Genomic DNA, 26605 nt, shown 5'->3' on the forward strand with positions numbered 1-26605 from the left:
ATAGGCGAGGCCCCTTGCTGTCTGCATGTTGCTGCTCAGAAGGAAAGCTGACAACATACAGGTGCTTCTGAATGTGTCCATGTAACTGAAAATTACACCTAGATGAGTTCAGCATATTTCAAGGGGACCTGCCTTCTTCACAGGGAGGGCAGCGTCCACCCTATGAAAATAGTGAGGGGAAGCTGTCTACCCGCGTGTATTCCCAACTTGAGCCTGGGTTGGGAGTCAAGGTGCAATGAGGCCTCGCAAGGCTAATCAAGACTTTGTGGAGAGGTGTGGTGCAGCGGCCAGGGCAGCTAACTTCAGAGCACAGCGATCACGGTTCAATCCCTGGCTCTGACGGCAGCTCAGCTCAGCACCATGTGACTCTGGGCAATAGCGCACTTAATTTACACGACGGTCTCCAGCGCCTTAAGACCCGTAAGGGTGAGTAGTTTGCGCTTTACAAATACCGTACTTATTTATAAGACATAGAAATCTGCACTCTACGTTTATATGATTTCAGTACCTTGCAATTTTCTTCGATTCATACAGTGTAATGATATGTATCTCAAATATTTAAGCCCAGTGCACTACCTAGGCCTCTATTAAGTAACAATAAAAGTTCTGTTGTACTTTCCAATCGTAACTTTATCTATATTGGACTGTGGGAATGTCCGCAATACTATACCGTGCAGTTGAATACAGTGATGTAGTGCCAGGCAAACCTCAGCCTGCTCTTACCTGAAGTTCTTCACATGCTCCTCCACGCCAGTGAGATTCACCGAGTAGGTGAGTGCCATGCTGTAGGTGCCTGCCTGCACAGAGGAGCCCCAGTTCACATCTGTAGCAAGGGGAAAAAACAGAGAGTAAGAGGTCGGTCAAATGCTTAATATCTTTCCTCACGGAAGACATATAAGAATAGAAGAACCTAAAGTGGGATTTGTGATTTGTAAAAGGAAAGTGTTGGCAAGCATAGACCATTCTGCAGATAAGGATGAAATCAGTGAGGTGCTTCAGTGATCGTTCTAAAATGGTGGTCTTCAATGCAAGTCTAAGCAAAGGAGGAACTGGTAAACCGTGCCTTATTATAGGATCCACACAGTTCACGATGTCCGTAAGGTGGCTGCCAGCTTCTAAGCCTTGAGTGAAGAATAATAGCATTGAACAAAATGTAGGCGAGGCCCGACACACAACTCTTTTGCTCATCATTTGACCATCTACAATATAAAGGTAAAGCCCCTGAGTGTCCATATGGATACTGACCTAGGAACTGGATGCGCATGAGCGGCTGCATTTTTAAAGAAACCTTGGTAAAACGCTTGCACGCTGTGTGAACAACCATATCACTCACTGTCTGTGATGGCTGCCTTCATGCCTAGTTATATATAATATAAGATACTACACAGAGGTACACATTGTTACCAAATGCCCTGTCCCTAGATTGTCAAAATGCTATGGGATGGGTGCTTGATTTAAGATATCACACCGTGACACTGTGCTCAGTCACAGGAAGAGGCTTATTTTCATTCTTAGGAAAGGCCCCGAACCATTACACCAAGTCATGCCTTATTAAAAAAAAATTACTAGGCCACATGTTTCATGGATGCAGACCTACCTGAAATCTGCTTATGGCAGTGAGCACTCCCACTCTAGACTTATTGGGTTGGAGGAACTGCAGGTCCATCATACTAGCCTCTCATCTTTAGAAATGTCCTGCATTGTCTATCATGAACCTACCTATCTATTGGGTTTTGGTGTTACCCTTACAGTTGATCTGTTCTGTCAATTATGTATTAATGTGTCCTCTTTGTGTTCAGCTGTTGCATAGTTGACTATCAAATGGCATTTATAGGCAATTAAGCTTAAAATGCTGTTCTATGAATAGAAAAATATCCCTTGATTTCTCTTACTTGGCTTCTTGTAGGTGACATATCCCAGAAGGAAGATAATAATGCCCACAGCGATGAGGGCTGCCCACCAAGTGAGAAGGAACATAATAACTATGGAGACTACTGCTCCGAACAGGGATGCCCATTTGTTGTAGAAACGGAAAGATGGTCTCCAGCCTGAAAAGGAAAAAGGAAAGTTTGAATGAGCTGAGGGAAAAATTATGTGCTCACATGACATGGTCAATAGGATGGATGGATGAATGGTTGGATGGATGAATAGATGGATAGATGGATGGATGGATGGATGGATGGATGGAATGGATTAAATGGATAGACGGACAGATGGGTGGATACTAGCATGAACTCTCTGATCAGTGATCATGTGCACATGCATTGGAATTTCCTGTCTTTCTCACATGCAGGGTAATCCTCAGCTAACATGATGCTGTTTGCTCAATAATGTGCCAGCTACTTACCTGGTGAATTGGTGATAGTCGCATGGAAACAGCTGAAATTGATGAGGGCATAAGAGCAGAGGAAAAAGTTGGAGATGATAGGAGCAATGGTATTCAGTTCAGCTGTAAAGAAAAGATAAAGCATGTTAACATGTAACCAAACATTGAACAGCTGTGACTCCCCATTCTCTATGTGGATGTGTGCATTTCCCCTCATCCATCGAAAGCAGCAAGCACTGCTATACATCTTTCGTCTTGGTCTGAGTAAAATGCCTATTCATGAGAGCTCACCAACTCAAATACTTTTTAGTCAGAATAACCTACTAATTTGAAGTGTGACATTGCCAGCAGAGCCAGGGCAAGCATAGGTATCCTCTACTATTGAACTGTCCAACTTTACAAGTTATAACTAACCCTACGATGATGCTGCCACTGTACTAAAAGGCGGGGAATCAAGATATACCACCTCATGTCTGCAGACAGATATGAGGGTTTTTTAAGAAGGATCCACTATAGAATAGACCCTGGTTATACAGGACAAGCGGTCCATTCTCCCCCCTTTGATTTTTTGGATATTCTTAAGTGTGACATTCACAACTCACCATTTTCCAATTATTATTCATACTTGCTGCTTTGAAATTCAAGACTCCCTAATGAGTATTTGTGGTAATTTTAGAGCTTGGTTGGCCAATCCTATGCCACTGGCAACCCTCTCCCGTACACTCACTAATTATGCACACTACCTCTTCCATGTCTCTCAATAGAGGATTCACTTTATGGTAGACTGGGCCCAGTCAAAGCTTGCTTAGGAGGCCTGATGGGCTGTTGTCCCCTTAGCACATGCACTGCTCGGTGTAAGCTTCTAATGGATCTAAATGTTTTCTCTGTAATTAGCAATTGACTTCTGCTAGATGCTCAAGTAGGAGACCCTATGAGGAGGTAACTAAGCAATTGGGTCCTGTTCAGAAAGGTAAATATAAAAATGTATATTTATTCATGTGTATATTTACTACTAAACACAGATGTAACTGTACACTTTTTTGAAGATTTACTCCTTGGTGTAGACTTACATGACGTCACCCCCTCAAATTGGGGTCAGAACCTAATACAACAGGATTTACAAGTATAAAATTACTTTGAAATTTTGCAAACTTGGGTGACGGACACCACAACCAGGGCAGAGAATTCCCCTTCGGAAAGAATTGGCAACATTTTTAAAACGTATTATTCTTTAAAAAAATCTTTTTAAAAAAATCTAAAAATATTTAAATATGTAAAGTAACTGTAAATTAATGTAAAATATTTATTTTTATCCTGGACCCAATAAACTAAAATGGTACAACACATTAACTCATCAAATCAAATTAAATGTGTATTAAATAATGAATTAACTTAAATGTATCAATATAATTTATACGTTTAAAAAACACATTTAAAAAAATCCCATCCTCATTAAAATTTTCATTTCTATGTAACATCTAGTAAATTGTGCTAAAAATTATATTTGTAAATAAAAGTTTAAATATAGAATACATTTTTATGTTAACATGGTAACATATTTAATTATTCTATATATATATTTGTACCACATATACAAACACACACACACACACACATGTACATGTAATTTACATTAGCATTCATTTGAAATTACACTTGAACATGGATCAATTCCACGGAGCCCCAATATGAGGAAATGTGTGATTCTGAAAAGGTGAGGTACCTGTTTACAGTCTTAGTGGGGGTGATGACTTTAAAGGTCTTGGTTGCATCACTTGCTTAAAGATCTTACAAGGCCACTTTTTCAGAAGTCATAGTGGGATCATATGGTATAAGATCTTAGTGATGTCTTCTGTATGAGAATCTGGGAGGCTTTAAATTAAGCGGCTTGACGGCAATCATATATTTGAAGATTCTAGAGAAGTCATGTTCAGTGGTCTAAATAGAGTCCCATTTTCAAAAGTTCCAGTACAATCACATGCAGGTGATACTGGGGTCACATATTAGTAGGCCTAAGTGTAATTACATGATCAAATAGCTCAGTAGAATCACATATATGTTTCAGGGCCTTAGTATTTAGTACATAAGAGATGAGCTTCTTGTTTTATAGTCCCTTATAGTCCTCAACTAATCTGCAGTCTATGACTGCGCTGACAATGCAATACTGCTAGGAAAAACTGAACACTGAGCTGGCATCTCCAGGCCTCTGGGTCAGTGGGGTCTATACTTTGTCAGAAACTATAACCAAGAAGTAAGAAGTAATCTATTGAATCTTCCACAGGCCCAGTGAGCATTGGTATTCCTCATGCCTTTTTCAATATTTACATTATTCCCCTCGCATGCCTACTATTACTTCCACTACTTCCACTAGAGATGACATGCTTCCTATTCATGAGTCTCCCCTTGTCAGTTCTCTGCTTTTAAAGTATCCCAGAGGCCTCAGCACGCCACCTTGTACCTCACAAAGAAGAATATAATTTACATTCAGGAGATCTGTTTTATACCAACGTCATCTTTGCACCCCAAGTCAACGCAGTTCTCAAATATGTGAAGACATAGCTCTGTCTTCCTTAGAATAGCCGCCCTTTTCTTCACACTGACCACAAAACAAAGCTGGCAAGAGCTCTTGTCTGGTATTCTTTACCAGCTACAACATCATCTACTCTGATTTCCCTAAAAAACTCATTACCAGGGTCCAATGATTTCGAAAACAGACAACCAGAATGTGTCAAAATGGCTGTGAGCATACGCATGTTACATCTACCATTAAAATACTCCGCTGGCCTCTGATGGATGTCAGGATTCAAAATGGGACAAAGGTTCTGAATATCTGCAAAAACGGTCACCTAACTACTTCCCCACAAGAGACTTTCGCTTTTGCCCACTGAATCAGTCAAAGACCCTTTCAATAGAATGGAACAGAAGTAGGTCAGTGGAGTAAGAGCCAAACACAAGGATCTGAAGTTTAGGAGTTTTTTTAAACCTAAATCTTCAAAGGTCCATTCAAATTAAATCTACAACTCATAAGAGTTACCACTGAATCATTTCTAAAAGATCTTCCAACCTGACCCATCTGGACTCTAATGATCCCATCTAACTATGAAGTTGCATTTCCTATTGCTGCCAGTACTCTAAAGTAACCTAAATGAGACCACTCAAATTACTTTCATATTTCACTATACTAATTCAACACTAATCCTTATGGGTTCCAGAGTAGCAAGCTACTCGCCAAAAAAAGTGCTTCAAAACCACCTCAGAGGTATCAAGTGTTAAATAAATACAAACCGCTTTCCCTCTTCTATCCTGCCGCCTAGTCTTCTCTATCCAAATAACTGAATACCATATCCACCACTCTAAAGACTTCAGATTTTGCTATACTAATTTTTAGCACTAATCCTTTATGAGTTCCGTAGAACCGTGCTACTTGCCAGAAAAGCGCTTCAACACCCATCAGGAGTACTAGGTGCTATATGAATGCAAATATTTCTTACCTTTCTATCTCTCCACTATCCTTCTCCCTCCAAATAACTGACTAATATCCGCTACTCAAAAGACTTTCATATTTCACCATACTAATTCACCACTAATCCTTTATGGGTTTCCGGAGTAGCGTGCCACTTGCCAAAAAAAAGTGCTTCAACATCCCATCAGGGGTAACAAGTGCTATATAGATACAAACCTTATTTCATCTTCTATTCTTCTGCATCCTTCTGAATCCAAATAACTGACTAACCTTTTCACCACTTAAATTACTTTCATATTTCAGTATACTAATTCAACACTAATCCGTTATGGGTCCCGGAATAGCATGCTACTCGCTGAAAAGGCGCTTTGACGCCTCTTCAGCGGTAGTAAGGGCTATATAAATGCAATTACAATGGAATACAATTGAATACATGCATTATTTTCTAAGCTGTGAGGCTATGAATGGGAAAGTTTTGTTGGAGTCAATCGATTTGGCAGACACAATTGTATCTCAAGGGTGACTCGCTCTGCTTACTGCCAAACAGGAACTGCACAGCAGAGTAAGATCTTTACACATCACCTGCACCTTATGCTCCACTTAATGACTCATGTCCTGATTGAAACTCACCAATGAGAATGAAGGCGATTGCGATGATGAAAGTCAGCACGTATCCTCTGATTGGCTCGTTGTTCTTTCCGTAGCCTTTACCAAAGAAGCCAATCACCGGGTAGAGTCTATCTGTGCACAGGCACTGAAAAGAGTAAACTAGGTTACTTACAGACACTCAGTGGTTCACAGCTTTAAACATTTCAACCCTCCCATAGGTCTTATCTAGAATTCATTCACAAGTGTTACTTTGCTAAATATCTCCCACTTCTACCTTATTCACGTTCACTTGTCTCTGTCACAGACCTAACTCCTGACCTGCCTTCCTGTTCGCAGAGTGAGAAGTGAATTTTATAACAAATAAGGTGTACTACAGCTACAAGAAGTCTATTCATGCCTAAATGAAATGCTGAAAACTCAAATTGGCCTGGAGCGTTAATTGTTCTTTATCAAACTGCTGGTGCCATGTGTCTTTCTCAGGAAGCTGCTGTATAAATCTAAACATCCGCAAGAAAATAATGTGTTTCCATGTTTTGGATAACACCATTATGTTATCTTCTGATCACTTCGTGAAACACTGGAGCAGAAACACAGTACATCAGCATGAAGACTGCTGTGACTTGCAGTCTAGCAGTAGATGTCACAAGCGGGGCAATCTCTGGTGCTGTGGACAGTGTAGAGTGTAGTCATCCTGGTCAGACTAAATTAAGAGGTACATGTTTACTTGAACATTTTTTGCACCTTTTTTAAAGCACGGGGGTAGGCAAGACATAATTGCTGAGAACCGAAGTGTTGCAGTAGGACATTCACTCTGATGGCTTTACCTCTGTGCTTGTTCTGCTTGAATTCACCTACAAAAATGACCAGGCATTACTGGCTCCACGGTTATCACCGGGGTAAAGCTGGAGCTTAGTATCAGCAAGCTTTTAGGTCCCTTCCCCTGAAGCCTTACTAGACAGTGCTCAAGGCCAAAGAGTTTAGGGCTATTTTACTATCTCCATTGGTTTTGCTGAATGATTCTAAAATTCCCGGGAGACGTTTAATTATCCTTTTAAGGGTGTCAGTGTATGCTATGTTGCAATATTCAGAGAAGCATATTAAAATAGTTATTGTGAGCTCAACACTGTGGATGGTGTGCAGAACCAAACAACCCTTCTCAGTATGACAAATTGAAAAGAATACTTTTAGAAAGCAGATATCTATTGATGGAATGGGAGTCCGAACATATACACAGGTTCTTTACTTTCAGCATATCTAATCCTGCTGCTTCTAGGTCTAGTCGTCAATATAATGACTAGTGTCCTTCAAATTGCCTCCATTGATTGAGTTTGTCCCCTCTAAAGCAGAGGCAGTCCTCAGACTTCCAGAAGTAGATATGCCTGAAGCATATGGTGATCTTATTCTGCGGCTAACCTACTTTGCATTATTGGATCTATATATTGTTGCTTTATATTTTAAATAGAAGACTTTTTCCCACCCCGTAAAAACTCCTGGTTACTTCTGTGGAAGACCCCTTCCACCCCTCTAGTATATCCTCAATGTCTGTAACTCATATCTAAACATTGACAGAATTCTCTCCTGCTTTTTCAGTTCGTCTGATGACTTATACAAAATATTACAAATTAAGCTCACTGGTGATATGTAGTGTGATAGCACAACCTCCATTCCCATCATTATCTTTACAGTAATGTATGCACATCGCTTAGATTCTTTTTTGCTCCCCAAAGCCTTTCATTTTTCTTAACCATAGACAGTTTCTTTCCTAGCGTTACTTTCTTAATTATACACACATTGAAACTCAGAGGCTTGGGCATCTGGACAACCAAATGGCAGGCCTTTTCTATTCTTATCTAAGTTCTGCTCCCCTTTGACTGTCACGGAATGTACCATAATTTATCTTCAAACAAAAGCCAGCTGTCTCCATATAGAGATGACTTCGACCTTATCTTGGCTCACTTCAAATGTGAGTAGAGGCTAAATTCACCGCTCCTCGTTGCTGACTTACCTGGAATACTTTGGGTGCAGACACGAGGCATGCCAAAGCAGAAGAGAGGGTGGCTGCAAATATGCCAGCGGTGATGAGTGGGCTAAAGGCAGATACCATGCTCATGGCCTGTGGAGAGAGAGTGAAGTACCTTAGGGAAAACGTTCAACATATAGAAACACATGCAGAATGAGCTTCACCTATCAGCATTGGTCAGCACAGCAATAGAGCAGCACGGATGTATGACGTTACAACGCATACTTTTACAACGACTACCATTACAAAGAATTTTTTACAACGCAAAAACTTTTACAACGCATACCATTACAACGCAAGATTTTACAACGCAAGTACTTTTACAACACATACCATTACAACGTAAATATTGGTAAGTATATAATATTTTTTTTTATTTAAATTATTTTAAATTATTAAAATATAATTAAATTTTATGTAATTTTATTTAATTAATTTAATTTAAATATAATTTTAATTTATTTTTACAAATTAACCCTGTACCCCAAAAACCCAAAACTGACCCTGAACCCTAAAAATATTTTTTTTAATTTAAATTAATTTAAATTATTAAAATATAAATAATTTTTATTTAATTACATTTCATAAATTTAATTTAAATATTATTTTATTTTATTTTTACAAATTAACCCTGTACCCCAAAAACTGAAAACTGACCCTGAACCCTAAAAATACCCCTTTACCCAAAAACTGAAAACTGACCCTGAACCCTAAAAATACCCCTTTACCCAAAAACTGAAAACTGACCCTGAACCCTAAAAATACCCTTTTACCCAAAAACTGAAAACTGACCCTGAACCCTAAAAATACCCCTTTACCCAAAAACTGAAAACTGACCCTGAACTCTAAAAATACCCCTTTACCCAAAAACTGAAAACTGACCCTGAACCCTAAAAATACCCTTTTACCCAAAAACTGAAAACTGACCCTGAACCCTAAAAATACCCCTTTACCCAAAAACTGAAAACTGACCCTGAACCCTAAAAATTCCCCTTTACCCAAAAACTGAAAACTGACCCTGAACCCTAAAAATACCCCTTTACCCAAAAACTGAAAACTGACCCTGAACCCTAAAAATACCCCTTTACCCAAAAATTGAAAACTGACCCTGAACCCTAAAAATACCCCTTTACCCAAAAACTGAAAACTGACCCTGAACCCTAAAAATACCCCTTTACCCAAAAACTGAAAACTGACCCTGAACCCTAAAAATACCCCTTTACCCAAAAACCCAAACATATAATATTTTAAAAATAATTATATACTTACCAATACTTACGTTGTAATGGTATGCGTTGTAAAAGTACTTGCGTTGTAAAATCCTGCGTTGTAATGGTATGCGTTGTAAAAGTTTTGCGTTGTAAAAGTTTCGTTGTAATGGTAGTTCGTTGTAAAAGTTGCGTTGTAAATGTTGTTTCCCGAGCAGCACTCCTCCCTCAAACTCACAACGTCACAAATTGCAAGAACTGATTCATAGTCTGCAGTGACCTCCAAGAACTGTCAAAACTCACCATTTCCAGTGATATTCAATCACTTAGAACCATATCCGCCTTCAAAGAAGGAACAACCAAGCATCACTTTCAAACACCTTATGCAAAGAGAATAGAACTTAACAGTCTATACACTATCAGACCCACAATGATATTGTTATATGTAGGAATCAAGAAACTGTTAATCAAGACATTCAGAGAGTATTCTTTGCAATAGGCACAGTTGATCATGTAGATACCTTGTTGAACCACAAATGCACCCTAGTCTTACAGTGTTTGGGCGTGGTAGAATTAACTATAATGATCGTTGGCAAGGAACGAATTGTAGGGACATTTTCTCAGAAGGTACTGGGCCCATATTCAAATTTCTACCCACCACAGAGTAAATGCTGCAGGAAGGACATGTTCTAGGTATCTGATTCAACTGTCATTTCTATTTTGATCCTACCTACCACAGCATATAGCATGAGGCAGTAAGTAAGTCCACTTCATCCATTGGGTATCTCGCACTGTGTATTGGCATTTTGCCCAATCCCTTCTATAGATCCGCTAAAAAAAAGCACACCTCACTGCCAGGGCTAGTTGGCCAATACTTTCTCATATATTTTTACAATCCTGTCCTTATTATTTTGTTTAATTTAGTGTACTATGTGTTCAAACTATGTCTTCAGGTTACAGTAACTTGAAGTCAATAGTACCTTTTCTTTTCACCAATAAGAATCCTATTTCCCTGTAATGTTCATTAAACTAAAAATGGGTGTTTATACATGTTCTAAGGTCATTAGTCTGTTAGTACCTGTGTTGCTCTGTTACACTATTTGTTATTTTTGCTCATTTTTATTAATTTTATTGCAATGTTGTGGCTACGACTTTAGCCAGCGGCATGTTTTGCTCATTTTCTTTTTGTAGCATATACTTGCAAAAAACAACCATTTCACTAGCTTGCCAAGGCCACATGTATTGACTTTGCCAACGTTTGTTGTAAGGTAGTCAACCAATTAGAGGGTCAAAAGACCCATAAAAAAAACATTAATTTCTGCTCCACCTGAAGTATTTTTTCATGATTAATTTTAGACGTATTTTTATCTGATGCAGGATAGCAACTTTGTACATGCAGGAACTACTGCCCATTAGAAGGTATGTTTCATGTTTTGAGTGGAAGATTTATCTTGTGTTCTAGTTTATGGATTTGCTGTACCTGAAAGATTAAGGGCCCGATTTATATATTGGTGAAATGTTTACTCCGTCGCAACAGCAATGGAGCATACTTACCGCCAATATGAGGATCAGCAGCACGATTTAAATGTGAGCAAACCTTCAATTTAGCCACTGCAGAGACTACTCTAGGGGAGTAAGAGCCATTGTAGAAATGGCAAAATGTCTACCCGCCCAATTTAAATGGGCGGACATGTAGTAATGTTTTACTGTTTCTTACCCCCAGGTAAAGCCTGGCAGTAATAAACAGTAAAATGGGTAAAATTCTTTCCTTCCCATGTGAGAAGACTCCCATGGTGAAAGGAGCTTTATAGTTTTTCTTTTAAAAAACAAAATCCTACTTTTGGCATTTTCTTTTTGACAAGAAAAAAAAAAGAATACTGTTTGCTTCAGGGCTGCCTCCTTCCGATACAGCCCTGCAGCAAACAATAAAACACATTGCCTGCCAATGCCTTTATAAATGACTACCTGCTTGGTGGTCATTTATAAATTAGGTGAACAGCCTCTCCACCATGGGGATGGAGACATTCACTCCGTCCCTGTGGCAGACCCACCAGCCGTCCTCCCAGAAATAAATCTGAGCCATGGTCTCATATTTTTTATTTGGTGCTATTACTTCTGTACTTGGTAATGGCTAGTGAGCAGTTGTTTGATGCATTATTGTACTAAGAGGCAATATCTATTTTATTTAATTGAGTACCACTCTACCTGATTATGTAATTGGAGGTTATGCTGGAGTTCACGCCCCTGTGAGGATGTTTCATTTGTTTAATTAAAGAGCGCTCTTTCAGCAGCTGTCCATGGTTAATGAGCTCATGGTCCTGCATCTTGTATTCATGCTTTCGTTTGCACAATCTCAGTACCTGGCAGAGGGTTAGGGTCAATGGATGAAGGCATTACTGCCCCTGTGACCCTCTGGCACAAGCTTCGAGGTGAGAGGCACTTTTGCATGGTAGTCAGAGCGGGCATGGTCATACTAACTCCAGTATGTGCAGTGGTGTATAATGCTTTTAGTTTAATAGTGCTCTTCCAGCAGTGAATAGCCAGGCCATGCATAAATTGCTGTTCCTCTGAAGCTAAAGTCCTGAATACATGTAGGTGGGGTCATTCTCACTGCTGCGGGAACCTCTGTTTGTGCATCGTGAGTTCTGAGGACTTTATTTCACCTGGTAATCACCAGATGTGAAACAGTCCACACCTTAAAATGCTGCCGGTCAAACCTGCAGGAATTTAACAGTGGTAAAAAGTTCAATAGCTACCTACGCATGAGGATTTTGTAACAGAAATCTCCAACATTTGTATGTTGTGTCTTAGTTTTGTGGATTGAAATTGTATTAAGCAATAATATAATAATTTCTAAATACCAAACTCCAGGGTATCAAATTTTATAGGGTTTGATGATTATCGCTCACCCTTACATTTACATTCACTGGTGGGACTGGCAGTCTTCCTTCAAGGGCACCCGCTATCAGGGTTTTAATCGCCTGGGGCTCTTTCTGTGACTAGTGGCCATCAGAGAACCCACACCCTTCTTAATCTTGGACACACGCATCTAATTGATGGTGTCATAACCAGGTAGGACTGAGGCTCTTCTCTGTGAAGATATATATCAAGCATTTCATTCAGTGGGGCTTCTTGCCTGCTAGAGACTAACGAGCCCCTGTGTGAACTGTCACCACTGCACCAGTGAAGTTAAGTCTTTTGGTTTTCAATGAACTACTCTCTTCCTGCCCCTGGTGATGGCCCAGGAGCCAATCCACCACATACTTACCGATCCGGAGTCTCTGACACACGCTTTCATCGAAAGGCCCCATTACCTGGTATTGGTTGGCAAGCCCATACTTGCAGGTCTGGCTTTCACTGCACTCGGTAAAATTCCAGCCATAGTAACAGCTGAGCCCCACACAGTCTTCTGTTTCGTTAAAGGAGATGGTGTCGTTGAGGTCACCAGAAGCATCACGCACCACACAGGATCCTGAAAGCACAAAGGAAGTCAATGTCGAGCAACTGACATCCCATGCTGACTGAATTAACAGTTTTAATTAATGACATTCATTATTTTCATGGACATGCTTGGAATAATTACACATTCAGAAACTTAGCGAAACATGAACATGGACACAGTAATCTATTGATGTCACCATGGTATTCATGGAGCGGACAACTAAGCTAGGGATTTGCATGAATTTGCATAGTGCACATTTAGAGAGAACCATGGTAGGCTGGACTGAGAAGAGTGTAATTTGGGGTCCTTTTGGGAAAACTTTGGATGAATTCTGAACAACTGTTCATCGGAGTCCCACTGGAGAGAGAAAGCAGACGATCCGGTCCAGAAGATAAGCAAGACACTCAAAGCAGCAGTCTTTCAGCAAAGAATTGAAGGGGTGCACTGTAAACACGGAATTGTAGGATTCCCAGATATCAGCAGTCGCAGCTGCTGCCAATATCCAGTGGGACGGCGACAGACCAGCAGCAGTAGTGGTGGTGGGGGAAGAGGGGGGAGTGGTTAAATAAATAAATAAAAAGTTATCTGATCCTGCAGCCACCTCGCGCTTAGGTGTTCCTTCTCACCTGCTGCTCCCGGCAGTCCCTAGGACAGACTCCCCAACCAATCCAGAGGCTGCTCTCCTACAATGAGAGCAGAGCCTGGATTGGCCTGAGCGGGCTGCATAGATGCTCCGCTCAGGCACAGGGAGTCTGGCACGTTTCTCCACCCGGTTGAAGAATACAGTCCAGTTAGAGAAACCTAGCTGCACTTCTGTTTGGCCGGCCTGGTACGGCCGGCCAAACAGACATACACAGTTAGAAGTGCACAACCATTCCTCCCTGTGACCCCAGCCCCGCTCCCCACACACTCAGCCTCAGAGCCAGCAACTGACAAATAAAACAATAGTAACTTATTGTTTTCTTTTTCAGCTGCTGGCTCTGAGCAAGTGGTGCAACTCACTCCTCCGCCATTGTGGAGGTGCCGCTGCTGGATATCAGTGAAGCTGAATCTATTGTTTTACAGTTATTAAGCATGGTTGTTTTATGCACGATAAATCAATGAGTATACTGGTGGTTTAATTTACTCTAAATTAGGTTTGGATTGGGAAACACACACTTAAATTCTATCATTCGACAATCATCAGGCCAAATTATTGACAAGAAAGATCAATGAGTGTTGGGAGAAGAAGTGAATGAAGAAATTGAGCAAAAAAGCAAGCGAAGCACACTTGGAAATAATCATTGAGAAAGAATGCAGATGACCTACAACTAACTATATTGATCATTTATACAACACACAAAGTTAATAATCACTTGCTGATTAACCTGTATTTCACTTGCTACAATCCAGGAAGATTTTTTGACATGAGTACATGCATGTGGTTAAACCCACTTTAAAATGGATTTTCTTCCTTCATTACTGACTGTGGTCTTAACAAAAGCTGCCTAAGAGAGTACATGTCTTGTGGTGCTGCTTTCACCCCACACACTAATCTGAAATGAACAGGTTCAGCCATCTTTACCGTGATGCCAGTAGTAGGAGATAGATCTTACCTATGGTTGCTGAGATGATCAGGTAGGATACGGTGGTCCAGAAGATGGCCATCAGTGTCCCCTTTGGAATGGCCACTGCAGGGTCCTACGATACAAGAGCGGAGATGGGCAATCAGCATGAGGTGAGTGTTTCGATGGTTGCCCTCCAAGGCTACGGAGAGTACAGAGGATCAAAGAAGGCGGACCCAGTGCTATTGAGTTGGTCATGGCACCCATGGCACTGGCAGATACAGGTCAGGAAAAGAAAGATAGACAGTCTTTCTGGGGAAGGCTCAGCTGCCTCTGGTAATGCTGGGTTATGTTAAGGTTGGGACACCACTTCATGAAATGAAGGAGGGAACTATTAGGCCACTGCTCCAGCTCCTCCTGTCTCTACAGCTGAGCGATCCCCTTCCGATCTATGGAGCAGGCAAGTACACAGTGATCCACCCTCGAGGTAAGCACAACTCCTACGCTGTACTTAGTTACCATGATAAGAACCGGAGATAAATGTGTATCTACAAGCATGCAAAAAAGTATCAGAGGGGTTCGACAGGAAGACGACTTGCGGGGTAATGATCAGGCTGGAAAATGACTTCATGGGTACTGAAGAAAGCAACACATTCAGCCCCCTATGAAGTATAGACAATAAAGGCAAAGTAATTGTAGGGCTGGATAAAGACTTTCAGTGCTTAAAAAAGGAGCGACACAGCAACCACCATGTAGCATTACAACAAGACCTAAACTTGCTTTCACTGTCATACAGGGACGAGTCAACGGGTCTGACCGCTAAACACCAGTTACAAGTTCAGACATGAAATGCCCCCATGATAGCAGATTCAGAAGAAATGAACCTCTGCTTACCTTTAGGTCTCCAGAAATGTTGGCACCAGCCAATATCCCAGTGGCTGATGGGAAGAAAATGGAGAACATGCCAAAGAAAGTTCCTGTCTCGCCTCTCCAGTTAGGGACAATGTTCTCTAAAAAGATGGAACCTGTGGTGAAAAGAAAAGACTAATGTGTTTATGATACCCATGAGTCTACGTCTGCACTGTTTGAGGAATACAACAGCTCAGATGAAGTGTGCAATAATTAAACAGGTAGAGCATCAGCAAGCTTCCAAAGGAGAAAAATATACAAGAAATAATGTAGAAACAATGGGATCCGAAATAATGGCACACAAATATTGAAAGAAAAAACACACAGATAAAAAGTAAGCCATGGTTCTTGTCTAAATGCATAAAACAACTGAAATTCGCCAGTTATCAAAGGACTTAACACATGACATAACCAGCACTGTCGGCCATGTTGTTATTTTCATATCTGTTTCTGTATGTTTATGCTATTTTGCAACTTGTGTAATGGGCATAACGGGTGGCACTGGTTATAGCATGCGTGGAGTGCATTGATAACCATAACTGGCAAAATTAAGTAGATTTACACATTTGAGTTGGAACCATACCTCCCTTTTCAACTATGGTTTTTTCAATGAATTTCTTTGTTTTTTATTTATTTGCTTTATTTTGATCCCCTTCCGTGCAGAGTCTTTGGCCGTGCACAGTGCGGGTTGGGGAGGGCTCTTTGAGTCTGTATCCCAACTGCACAAAGCTTTTGGCCATGTACAGCTGGAGTTGGGTGCAGCCCCCCATGTGCATGGACTTTGGCCATGCTCAGCAAGAATTGGGTGAAGGGTTGGCCTGTGGTAAGGTTCAGTGCCAAGTTACTGTGGATGTCTAGACCCTGCTCTGCACACTCTTTGCTTGTCTGTGCAGTGAGGATTGAACAAAGGCCTTGGTGTGAAGCAAAGCACCATGACTACCCCGCCATGTGTCCCCAATCCCAGCTGTGAAAAGTCTTTGCCTTCATGCAGTGGGAGATGGGCACCCAATCCTTCCTGTGTACAACCTTTAACCGTTTGCAACGGGGTTCAGCTCGGGGCTTGGCCTGCAGCAGGCACTCTGCCCCACCTGCTGTGGGTGCCCGAGCACCGCCTTGGTAGCTCGACATTTATCATTCCAGTTGCTGGAATCGATTGAAATGTTGTGCCTGACTTGCATGTCTTTTCTGAGTTTCAGGTTGTGTAAAACAAAATCCCAAGCAAAGACTAGTGTCTGTCTATGCTTGGATGGCAGGAGGTAGTGACCATGCAGGGCCTGGTCACGGGTCAGACTCTGCTCCCAAGCCATTCCAAAACACAGTTGAAGTAATAGATTGGCAAACGTCATACAAATCCATGCAGGAGTCAAATGATTGTAGAGAAATCAAACCTTCTCAATGAAAACACTGAATGAACCATAACTGCATAGTGGGGATGCCACTGTGTAATATACATGTCTGTATGTGTGTGTGTGTGTGTGTGTGTGTCTGTGTGTGTCTGTGTGTGTGTGTGTTGCACGTTTATACACACACACACACACACACATTGAAGGCAGGATAGGGAAGAGTAGGTATATCTAGTGTTCATATTTTCCATGTCAAATGGAACAATCAGACTCAACTTAGCCTAATGCTCAGTCTTTGACCTTATCAGATTCCCCGTGGAGCACTGTAAACAGAGAAAGAGGAAGGGTAGGTACCAAGTCAGAGTGCTCAAGGCGAGTTAAAGTCAGAAGGCTGCAGCAGAGTCACTTACTTTGGTAACCAAAGAATCCCCTGGATTGCTTCTCCTCGCTGGGAGGTATCACAGTTCCCACCAAGTAGCTTACAAAGGACACCAAGATGACAAAGAAGAAGACCACCTGAGCCTGGAGGAGCAATGGGAACAAATACTTCAATACAATGGATTCACAAATAGACATGGTAAGGTGTTGACATAGCAAAGACTGACTATTAACATCCAAGCAAATGTCAACCTTCATTGACAATGACTTCTTGTTATCAAAGTGCAAATTCACTATTCACTGCTGTGTGCACAAGTTCTAGTATTTCTTTTAATGTCATTCTTGATGGTGAGCACAGGTACATTTACCAACCTTTGCTTCCCACTCCATGCCTGCCAGTGAGATGCCCAGGAGCACTGTGACTGTAATGATACCAATGATCCGGATGTCGTTTGTTGGGTCAGTCATGACAGCATTGAACTCCTGGAGAGAGAAGCAGCTTTTAGTAAAATGCGGAACAGGACTGGTGGGAGACAACTGACAGAAATGAGGGAATGAGTAAGGCTTACGATTAGCATGTCCCGCACTGTCTCAGCAAAGCCGACTGTATGCATGGCCACGGCCACTGCATTGGCAAAGGCGAAGATGAGACCGATGGAACCACCCAGCTCTGGGCCCAGACTGCGAGAGATGAGAAAGTATGTGCCTCCTGAAACATACAGAGAGACAGAGAAGGATATTGTATGAAGGTGGCACCATATACATATTCCAACAAGGCATCTTTGATGAAGTCACTCTGAGCGTATGCAACTGTTCATACTCATTACCTTCATGATGATCAAGTGCGTTTCTACAACTGCTGTATGGTTAGCTATGGCTGCCTACTCAGTAAATTCCTACTTTGTGACTGAGTAAGTCCGTTGGCTCTGTGGATAAGAATGAATGCCAGCTCTGCGTTTCTTCTTTTTACTACAGCTTGAATTTGGAACCTCATGTGGGACTGCCTATTCTGTGCATGTCTTCATTTGCATACTCATGCATTCTTACTTAGACTTTTATCAGGTGTGCCTATTGTGAGAGTTTTTTATTGTTGTGTCGGCTTATTATCTGTCCGTGTGTGCCTCCTTTATGGCTGCCCATGTGTGATTGCTCTGAGAATGCCTACTCTGTGAATGTAAATGCTCTGAGATAGGTATGGGGTCCTCGTTTCCTGTTTATAAATGATCTTTGTCTACCTAAAAGTGTATCCATTTTAAATTCCTGAAGGAAAAGGTTTCAAATTTGGCGTCCAAGGGCTGGCTAGTGTAGAAGTGCAGCTCGACTCTACTGCACTGTATGGTGCAGGTCGCTCTATGCCTGCCTGTACAGAAGTTTTACTTTTTGTAAATTGCCTACTGTCTGTTCTATGAGCCTGAATGTGCAGCGGTTGTACCATCTATGAGTAACCCAGTAACTTCTTTCTGTGCCTGCTAGGGTCGGCTTGGGGCAAAAAATATGCCAGGGCACCAGAATAAAAGCGGCCCCTACTAGTGAATTAGAAAACTGAAAAAGTGGCCCATGTTTGCAAAATGTGGTAGTTTTGAACTTGAATAGTTGCGCTGTATAAGTGTTTTGCAAGGTATGGAAAACTGCATGGATTTGAGATTACTGCAGAAAATGTTTATTTTATTATCAGGGAAATCAACAGTAAAACTGCCCCCAACATCTTCTTAGAGCACTAAGTTTAACCACTAGAATGGCTTATCAACCAAAGCTTGAGTCTTATCTGCAATGGTAGAGTAAAAAAAGCCCTGAGAGTTGACAGTGATAAGCACGGAGAGCAACCAAAGTGCACAAAAAAGCCATGGAACACACCAAAGGACAGAGAGCGAACCAGGTATAAGACTGCGTCTTTGCAATGTGTGTGCATGATCAGATAAAAATAACCCATCAAGACAACATTAAGGTATATAGGAAATGACATGATACCTACATGTATGCATTTACTTAGAGCAGGGGTGTCCATTGTCAGTCACCCAAGACAAACCCATGCCACATTTTACCCATACCCAATATATAACGTTTCCGGCTCACAGTTCTTGTAAATCGCACATCAATTTCTGTTAGGATAGGTGTGCATCTGTCCCTCATGGATAAAAGGTAAGGACCCATGCCTTTCAGTGTTTGAGGCTTCACTGAAGGCCTTTGTCACACTTGAATTCACTCAGCCTGCTCAACTGCTTGCAGACCGCTTCCTAAGTCTTCATTCTTTAACTTTGCTCAGTCCTTTGACATTGCGGAGATGAACAAAGATGGTGTCTTTTCACAAAACCCTTCTTGGCCATCCCCGTTCAGTGCAGAACCTCATAACGGCTTGCTCACACGGCTTTGTCTTCCTCAGTGACACATGGCGTCTACTCACCTGCCTTGACTTTGCCATTGGTGGAGATAGCAGAGATGGAGAGGCCAGTGATGGCGGTCACGACCACAGACATGAGGATGATCACCCAGGTGAGACCTGTGGGATGGAAGAAGAAAGGAAAATGGAAGTAACTGAATGTCAAAAAAAACTTGCTCTCAAAAGTCACGAACATGTGCAAAGTTCTGCTGACTTTGCAGGACTTTGGTTCCAGCAGAAAATGACTTGCTGAGAACCATTTCCAGGCTCATGTCAGTATCACATTACTTGTTTTACACAGGGTATGCCCTTGTGTAAAAATGTCACGTGAAAATCTGGCAATTCCTGTAATTTCATGTCACTATATGTGAAAGTTCGTGAAGCAATTTTGTAACTGAGTAGACCTTAAAGAATGATTGCATGCATGTCGTTGTCAATATTCCATGAAGAATGGTATCATCTGAGGGAACAACATCATCGTTTTAACGCACCTCGCTCACAGATTGTCACAGCAGACGTACTGTTGTAGGGAGCATTGTTTAAGACATTTATAGACCTTTTCCCCAAGGTACACTGCTCTCTCTCACATTCCGCGCAGTAGCTATTTAGGCATTGGACAAGAGTGATAGATACAGTCCCTCAGTGCAGAACACAGCCCAGACAATGGCAACCAACAAAGTGACAAAAGACGTTCTTTAATCAGACATACCCAAGCAGCAATTCTCCTACACATGACATGTGGTGCACAGACCCAAGTCCAGCGTGAGTCACAGATGCTCCTGTGACCTGAGCACGAGAACCAGTTACTCCAGATGCCTAAAACTCCACAGTAACATACCTATGCCAGCTTGTGCAGTGATCCAGGGCAGCCGGAGGTAGAGGATCACTCCCCAGATGTTCAGCATGCAGCGAATCTGTGGAGAGAAGGTGTGGAGGTACCATGAGCATCTCAGCAACATCCTTAGATTATTTCAGGGACACCGACTCTACATGTAGACTCACGTGCATTTTTTAATCACATCATTATGGAACATGGCTATCTGCTTCAACTTGGGCTTCCATTGAGCACACTATGAAGAAAGCCTTCTGAATCTCTGCCTCTCTACACAACCTAAAGTCCAGCGGATAATGGAGGTTGAGCTACTGCCATAAGAGCAGGTTCTGGATGCAGCAGTTGTCAGTGTCAGCATCTACTGCTGCCAAAAGCTCATTATAGACTTCACCCTGCATAGCAGACCTCAGTGCTGGCAGAACACTAGCAGGCTTGCACATGTGGATGTCAAGTATTGAAACAAGTTCTAGGAGAGCCTTACGCCGGTGTAAGGAGCTGCGAACCAGCACACAGCTTTTTGGGGATCCAGCCTACCGCAACGTGGCAAAAGCGATAGAGGTGCAAGGCATTTCAGTGTTAATTTGCACCACTAAGGACATGGTTGTCACTTGTCTGCAGACATTATGGCACAGGAAAGGGTGGCCCTCTTCGATCAGAAGACTTTAAGTGATTTCAGTAGATTTAACTCCTCCAGGAGAATCGTGTTTCTCACTGGTAGATGATATGGTTGTCATGGATTGACCGTCTACGGCCCGCATGTATTACAGGCTGATGAAGGAAGCCCAATGAGTGGGACAATACCACCATCTAATGTCTACTGGTGTTCAAAGCAATCAATGGCTCCCCACCAAATGACTTGTTTGTACTGAGCATGTCTGTCTGAGCACATAAGCTCTGCAACCTTAAACTCCTGTTCACTATCCAACTTCCATGTGTAGCTTGAAGATTCCTCTCCCCCCACCCCCAAGGGAATCCCCTCCCTGCAGAAAAGCCACCGCCTATCGCGGCCTAATGTACATCATTGCTTATAAGGATGCCTTTGCTGCAGCACTAAATAAATAACAAACAAGCATATATATAAATGAATACATAAATAAATAACCATTAGAAAGTTTATGTTGTGGTATGTGGTTTATATTGTGTAATCAGTATTATTAGCTCAGTGACAGATTCATGTTGGTGACATCTGGCCGCTAGAGTCGTGGCTCATGAAAGCACTGCTATTCCGTGGCAGGACACGAACTGCAACCAGTGTGAGAAGGGTACTAAGATCTGACTATCCATGAGCGTTTTCTGTGCAAAAGAATGGAGTTCCCCTGTCACTATTTCCAAATGGGCTGAAGTGTGTAAAGAAGACTTTGGTTGGCCCACTAGACTTTGATGGAGGCAAGCACCTCCTGTCACACAAGAGATCACATTTCGCAAAGCCTGCTTCTTTCAGCAAAAAGTGATCTTAGCAGCCCCAATAGTGCAAATGAACACTTATGGCATGACATGCACAGCCATGCCTGTCTAATGTCATATGACCGCCAGTTCACACGTATTTACAAGTGTGAAAAGGTGTTCCGTGTATGAGACCAAAAGGCTGAATGCGAGCTGACTGGATGTAAGGCTAACCTTGCAAAAGCTGGAATAAGCATCTGCTGTAGGTAGGAAAAGGTGTCAAATATACGTTTTATTATACTAAACAAATAAAAAGTATTGTGTGTTTGTTCTGAAAGCGCGCAAGCCTCGTTGTACTTAGAACTGGTAGAACTTGCCCTAATCTGTGCGAACATTTGACAGACCCAATGTATTTTTAATTCTAAGAGCCCTGCTTATAGAGGCGGAGAGGGATTCGTACAACGAGTACAAAGCTGGCGTTCCTTTATTTTAATGTGGAACAAATATGTGTGTGTATGCATATATATATATATATATCACACATACATATAGTCCACACAGTGTTTAATAAATAAAAATATGTTCAGATGTTATTTTCTGTTGCCGGTGTTTCGTTGCAGAGTCCATATTACCAACCAACGGAGAAAAATATCGCTAAGCGCGTTTTGCGCTATTTCAGTTATCGCCGGCTATCGCTGGAATGTATCACCTGGATAGCGCGTAATTAACAGCACGTATCTCCAAGGCGATATAAATTCCAGAAATAGCGGCGACTATTGCTGGAAATCCAGCGATATTTCTGCAGCGATAGGGAAAACCTTGTAAGTATCCCCTGGTGGTCGTAGCACGACAATCCACCCCCCTTAATAAAGATGGCTAAGTCTGAAAATTATCAGACGTTAGCTTACGGCGATAACCGTGGTTAACGCAGATTTTATTATCGCTATATGTGTCAGGGCAATGCTTGTAAATATCGCAATGTGAAGTCAGCGATACTTTACATGTTGTTATGTGTGGAAACGCCCACTTTGAATCTCATTAGAGATGCAATGCGAGGCGTCGGTAAAAAGGCTGCAAACATGCGCTAATGCATGTTAGCACAGCCTTGTAAATAGGGCGAAAATATTATCTCCGCTTTTTTTACTTTTAAATCCAAAAAAAGCGGAGATAAGGCCCTTGACAATATGCCCTCATTTCCTTTAGCTAGGTATGTTTGTATGACTGTTAATTTTGAAAGGATGGATTTATCGCAGCGACATGACTATTCTGTTGCCCTGTTTCTCCTATGCTACGGCAGAGGCAGACAATTAACCACTTATACCCCGTAACCTCTGTGTCTGTTGGTGCAAGCAACCAGAGGAGGCTTCCAGAAGTTTCCTACCATAACCCCTTTGACCCAGCCGAAGCGCACTGGCTCTCCCGCCGGCTTCACGCTCTCCAGGTCAGCCTCGGCCTCGGCAGGTGTGTCTTCCATCTCACCGGACTCCGTCTTGGGGTCAAGGTCCTCGGGCGCCATTTGCTGCTCATCCTGCAAAGCGTAAACACATCGGCTACTGTTACTAGTGGGTGAAAGGGGGACGCCCCAGAGCTGCAGCGTCTTTTTAATGCAGTGATGCGGCCTCTGTGAAGGCGCTAGGGATAGGCTGAGCAAGATCTGGAGAATTACTCTCTATCCCTGCATCTGGTGGTCGCAGCACTCACAAACTGGGGTTCTAAATAGAAAAAACAGCAGGCTAGAGTGAAAGAATGAAGTCCAGAAGCCTCATTTTGACTATAGACTCGTGTTTTGGAGGATAAGATTCCTGTGTGTTGTGCCCAACGAGTCACGACTGGAAATGGTAGACTTCGTTCACTTTTGCAACAACACAGAAAAACACTTGAAAACGCATTGCATCAGAGACTGAAACAAACTGAGCTGCATGGGAGCCAAAGTCAAAAATAATTGAGCCAATGAATCGGAAAAGTAATTCGAAGTGCTCTGGGTGTAGGCAATGAAGTAGGAAAGCTGGAAGACCTAGAACGCAGAAGTGGAGAGGTCATGGAAATACCAGGCACACTAGGAGAATAAAGGTGAGGCTAGTGGAGCGCAGCCAGAGGCAAGGAGGGTTGCTGGGGTGGGAGTAGGACCATATAGATTTCTGCTATGGAGGAGAGATGGCCAGAGAGCACAAAGAGCAGGGGCTTACACGCAGAAGTGGGAGGCAGCAAAAAGATATGGAGACACTGAGGGAAAAATATAATGCTTTGGGATAAATGTGTGGCAGACAAGAGAGCAAAATTGATTTAAAAAAATTGGACTCTATGCTGTTGACAGCTAGTATAAGCACCAGGGCCAAACACTTCCCTGGGCCTATCATGTTTGCATCATCATGAATCCCCACATCTGAGGCGTTCGGCTGGGTCCTTGACAGGACGTGGTAGAATCCACACACCAGGGTGCTGCGCCTTCTGGCTCCTCTACCCATTTTCTTACCCCTCAAGTGAGAGGTGAGATGGTAGACAAGCGTGCACAATGATAGATAGAGAAGGGTATAACACACTATATGGCATAAAGAAAAGGGGCCAAACATCGAATGACAAGACAAAGGTAACAAATAGAAGAACAATAATGCAAAGGGAAAGAAAGGAGAGAATGAGAGTGCAGCAACAGAGGGAAAAGACACATGAGTAAAAGTACAAAAAGAATGAAGAGGGATTGACAGCTAAGAAAAGGGGTAAGGACGAAAGAAAGAAAGAAAGAAAGAAAGAAAGAAAGAAAGAAAGAAAGAAAGAAAGAAAGAACCAAACAAACAAACAAACAAACAAACAAACAAACAAACAAAGAACAAAGAGAAGGATCACTTTTGGAACCAGGCTCACCAGAATAGCATTGCGCAGGATGTCCAGGGATGGGCGACTCCGCTTCAGTCTTCCAGGCGCTGCTGTCTGAGCATAGAATTCATACCGCGGAGTAGCATCAAGGGTGTCGTACTTCCTAATTGCTTTAGAAATGTCACTATGGTTCGAGGTGACAATATGAGGTTTTGTGGATAGCCTGCTGTTTAGAAAATCATCAAAGTTTCTGCAGTCGCCACCAGCATTCTCATTTATCAGTTCAAATGACCCAGCGGTGACAGGATCCACCTCAGGAATTTCAGTCGCTGTTTCTGCATCTCTCATCGTTAGTCCATCACTGAAAGCGTCTATAGACTGATTGAGGTGTGCCAGGGCCTCCTCCACTTGTTGTGTAGCCACCTGTCCTCCATGGCTGTGTGTCATTGAACCATCAGCCGAAGAAGAAACATCGCTAACAGATGTGTGGTCTGAAGAGGTGCTGTCTGATGCATAAGCTGTACTCAGGTCATCGCTGTTAGCTGTACTGCCTGAACGAAAGCTTTTCTCACCATCTGATGCACAAGCTGGGGATCGAGCTCCACTTTCGTAAGGACAGGTGGATACAAGATCTATGAAATCAGAAGGAATGCTGTCTGGCCCACCGCTATTGCAAGTCAAAATGTTTCCATTGCTGTCGGGTGTGTTTCCCAAACTTTGATCATTACAGTTTAATATGTAGGACAAGACCATTTCTTCGCTGACAGGTACATATGGCAAAGACTGACCATCAATTGTGGACATATCGGCTGGAACCTGGTCATTAGACATGGATGTGTTGATCAAAATTAAGTCATCCCTCTGAGGTGTGCCTGGTGCTAAGCTTTCAGTGCACTTGGATGTGTAATATGGAATGGAGGGATCCTGCTTGAAATGGATGCGTTCCAGCATCACATGAGTTTCCACGACATAGGAGCTCTTACCTTGAGGGACAGCTTGCTCATGCGGGATGGAGTCAGTGGTTACATTGTTTTGAGAATGTGTCAACTTCGGTGTGTCTAGGCTGTCTCTTCCATTTATGCCAAACATCTGCTCATATATTGGGCTTGGTCCATAGAACTCAAACCTTTTTCCTGGACCATGCGTTACCGGGACAGTAGCAAAGCCTTCCTCAAAGCTATCGCCAACCTCGATGTTGTGTATCTTAAACTGGCCATCAGAGACCACAGGTCCGAGGTGTGAATCCATGGCTACTGGCTCGTAGCTAGCAGCAGTCAGTAGTAGGGGCTCTCTGCTGGGCCCTAAGGAAAGATAAGACAAAAGGAGCAGGGTTAGTAGGGGATCGTTAGTAAACCAATTGCAGGATTTACCACTCGTGCAACGTAGACTGAGATGTTTTGGTTCATTTAATCAAGATGATAGTCATATCCCCAGCAATGCTTGCTTGAAATTCCCTAGAGAATTGGCACATTTCTTAGCTTACCTGCTGACACTGCTGACAATTTTTAAAACAATTTATAGTTTAGTTACCTTCAACAGCTCCTGAAAAAGCGTATCTCTAAATTGTTGTGGTCATTTTTGCTTTAAATATTGCAAAATCGTTCTCCTTGCTGGAGAAGAATAAACTATTAGAAAAAAGAGCTGTTCAAGAAATATGCAAGGATTCAGTGTACGGGGTTTGAGGTATCTTTGGATTCTTCCATTTTCTTAGGAAGGTCACAATTTGGTGAAAGTCTGCTCGCACATTTGTGACACTTAAGAGATGGGCAAAGTTTCAGGCTGGGGTATCGGACCCTTTCCACGAAGAAATGGTAAGTCGCCTCAATGTTTAGTACACCACTGGCATATTACACCTCTAGGACTGGGTGAATCAGTGACTGGCATTAATTAATACTGCAGATTATGGCTGATTATTTTATCTTCAGAGTAAGTGCCTTTCAAGATTTAAAGCAAGTTACCA

The 26605-nt window shown here is 42.2% G+C and overlaps 1 protein-coding gene across 1 annotated transcript in view; it reads right to left on the bottom strand.

Annotated features, from left to right (window-relative positions):
- The window catches only part of LOC144755279 (solute carrier family 12 member 3-like), a 43791-nt gene extending 17898 nt beyond the window's left edge, over positions 1-25893 (bottom strand). The window contains exons 1-15 of the mRNA XM_078644050.1: positions 24694-25893; positions 23216-23362; positions 20458-20533; positions 19644-19739; positions 17812-17951; positions 17615-17725; positions 17275-17386; positions 15507-15637; positions 14664-14748; positions 12941-13098; positions 8404-8511; positions 6420-6543; positions 2348-2449; positions 1893-2048; positions 724-823 (exon numbers count right to left, since the gene is read on the bottom strand). Of these exons, the coding sequence (XP_078500176.1) occupies positions 724-823; positions 1893-2048; positions 2348-2449; positions 6420-6543; positions 8404-8511; positions 12941-13098; positions 14664-14748; positions 15507-15637; positions 17275-17386; positions 17615-17725; positions 17812-17951; positions 19644-19739; positions 20458-20533; positions 23216-23362; positions 24694-25893 (2846 nt within the window). The remainder of the gene's footprint in view (positions 1-723; positions 824-1892; positions 2049-2347; positions 2450-6419; positions 6544-8403; positions 8512-12940; positions 13099-14663; positions 14749-15506; positions 15638-17274; positions 17387-17614; positions 17726-17811; positions 17952-19643; positions 19740-20457; positions 20534-23215; positions 23363-24693) is intronic.
- Between the last annotated feature and the right edge of the window lie 712 nt (positions 25894-26605).

This window comes from Lissotriton helveticus, chromosome 5_1 (genome assembly GCF_964261635.1).
Source record: "Lissotriton helveticus chromosome 5_1, aLisHel1.1, whole genome shotgun sequence".
In the NCBI taxonomy this organism is placed as follows: Eukaryota; Metazoa; Chordata; class Amphibia; order Caudata; family Salamandridae; genus Lissotriton; species Lissotriton helveticus.